This window comes from Phaethon lepturus, unplaced genomic scaffold (genome assembly GCF_000687285.1).
Source record: "Phaethon lepturus isolate BGI_N335 unplaced genomic scaffold, ASM68728v1 scaffold33124, whole genome shotgun sequence".
NCBI classification, from domain to species: Eukaryota; Metazoa; Chordata; class Aves; order Phaethontiformes; family Phaethontidae; genus Phaethon; species Phaethon lepturus.
Window position 1 is genome coordinate 14000 of NW_010534607.1, and position 1408 is coordinate 15407.

General features: G+C 55.7%; 1 protein-coding gene across 1 annotated transcript in view; it reads right to left on the minus strand.

Moving 5' to 3' along the window:
- The window catches only part of GATAD2B (GATA zinc finger domain containing 2B), a 14212-nt gene extending 13359 nt beyond the window's left edge, over positions 1-853 (minus strand). The window contains 1 exon segment of the mRNA XM_010285585.1: positions 525-853. Within this exon segment, the coding sequence (XP_010283887.1) occupies positions 525-853 (329 nt within the window).
- Positions 854-1408: the final 555 nt, after the last annotated feature.

Sequence of the window (1408 nt, forward strand, 5' to 3'; positions counted from 1 at the left end):
AGCCGTTTACGTCTCCCTCGCAGAGGCACTAGCGTGGCCAGGGTCAGGTTTGAGATCGACTGCCCATGCCACTTGCATCAGATCTGGCCTCCAGCTAAATAAAGGACTTCTGCTCGCCACTTTTGTAGGTGCTAATAAAAAGTCCTGGCTGGAGGGGAAGCCCTCCTCCTTCGCGCGCCGGCAGGGTCTGCTCTGCCAGCCACCCGACGGTTGTAGCTTATAATGCTAAACGCATGGACGGAGGAAAGAAACAAAATCCATCTGGTTTTGGGGTGGAATAAGAAGGGCAGCAGAAGCAAAAACAATAAAAGAATAGTGCCGAATGCCTTCCAGAGAAACTCTGCTGGGAGAGCAGGCTCTGCTCCTCGGCGTTCAGCCAAAGGGACCTCGCAGACTCTGGGAAGACTCCCCCAGGCCCCCAGGACCGCAAAATGTCGATTTAATTTCTGACTTGGGTTCTCACATCTGGCAGAGCACAGGATTAACAACAGGCAAGCTACAGACTCTAGTTGTTTGGCACCTACCTTCTCCTTGCACTCATATCCACCGGCTCATCGTTAATGTTTTCCTTCCCTGGCCTCCCTGCAGTCCTGCCATCCCCATGGGGCCTAAGGCTCCCATTCAGCTTTTCTTCATAGACTTTCACACCATCCTGTTTCACCGGGAGCTCGTGGGGCACCTCAATGCCCGAGAGGTCTTTCCTCTTCAGCAGTGCCAGCATCTTCAGGCGCTCCATCGCCTCATGTCCTTCCATTTTCAATCTCTTTGCCAGGACATCATCCCGATCATCTGCTTGGTCCAAGCTCCGTTTCAAGAGGTTCAGGCGCAGCGCATCTTCCGTCATTCTGTCCATCCTGCGGGACAGAGGTTGACATAAGGACACAATCAGTATCACGGCAAACAGAAAACGGCTGCAGCAGACCCAGCGTAACACCCCCAGGGCCGGCAGGGACCTCCGAGCCCAGCCTCCCCCCTCGGGGAGCATCGACCTCCCACGCGCCTGCATGCAGTGACCTGCCCGGCAGCAGTGCTGCACGCTTTTAGTCCCGATCCTAAACCGGCCAGGCAGGGAGTTTCCCAGGCAGAAGGAACCGCACGCACCCCATGGGCGAGAGCACCCCAAAGAACCACCCTTGAGAACGGGGGCACAATCCCTCGTCCAGCATGAACACACCGCCGGTGCCGGCTGTGACTTGACAAGATTTACTAGAAAGGGGAGCCGGAAAGCACTGAAGTCGTCCAGGGACAAAACCAGTGCGGCTTAGCTCCTTCTGGCACCACGTGCGTGCCCAGCCTTAGTTTTTGTAAGGCTTCATTTACGGGCTTCGCGCCGTGGACTTCTTTTTTTTGAGAGGACCTGAGGCACGGTTTAAGCCCTCTGCTATCAGTATGAATGCCACGGCACAGC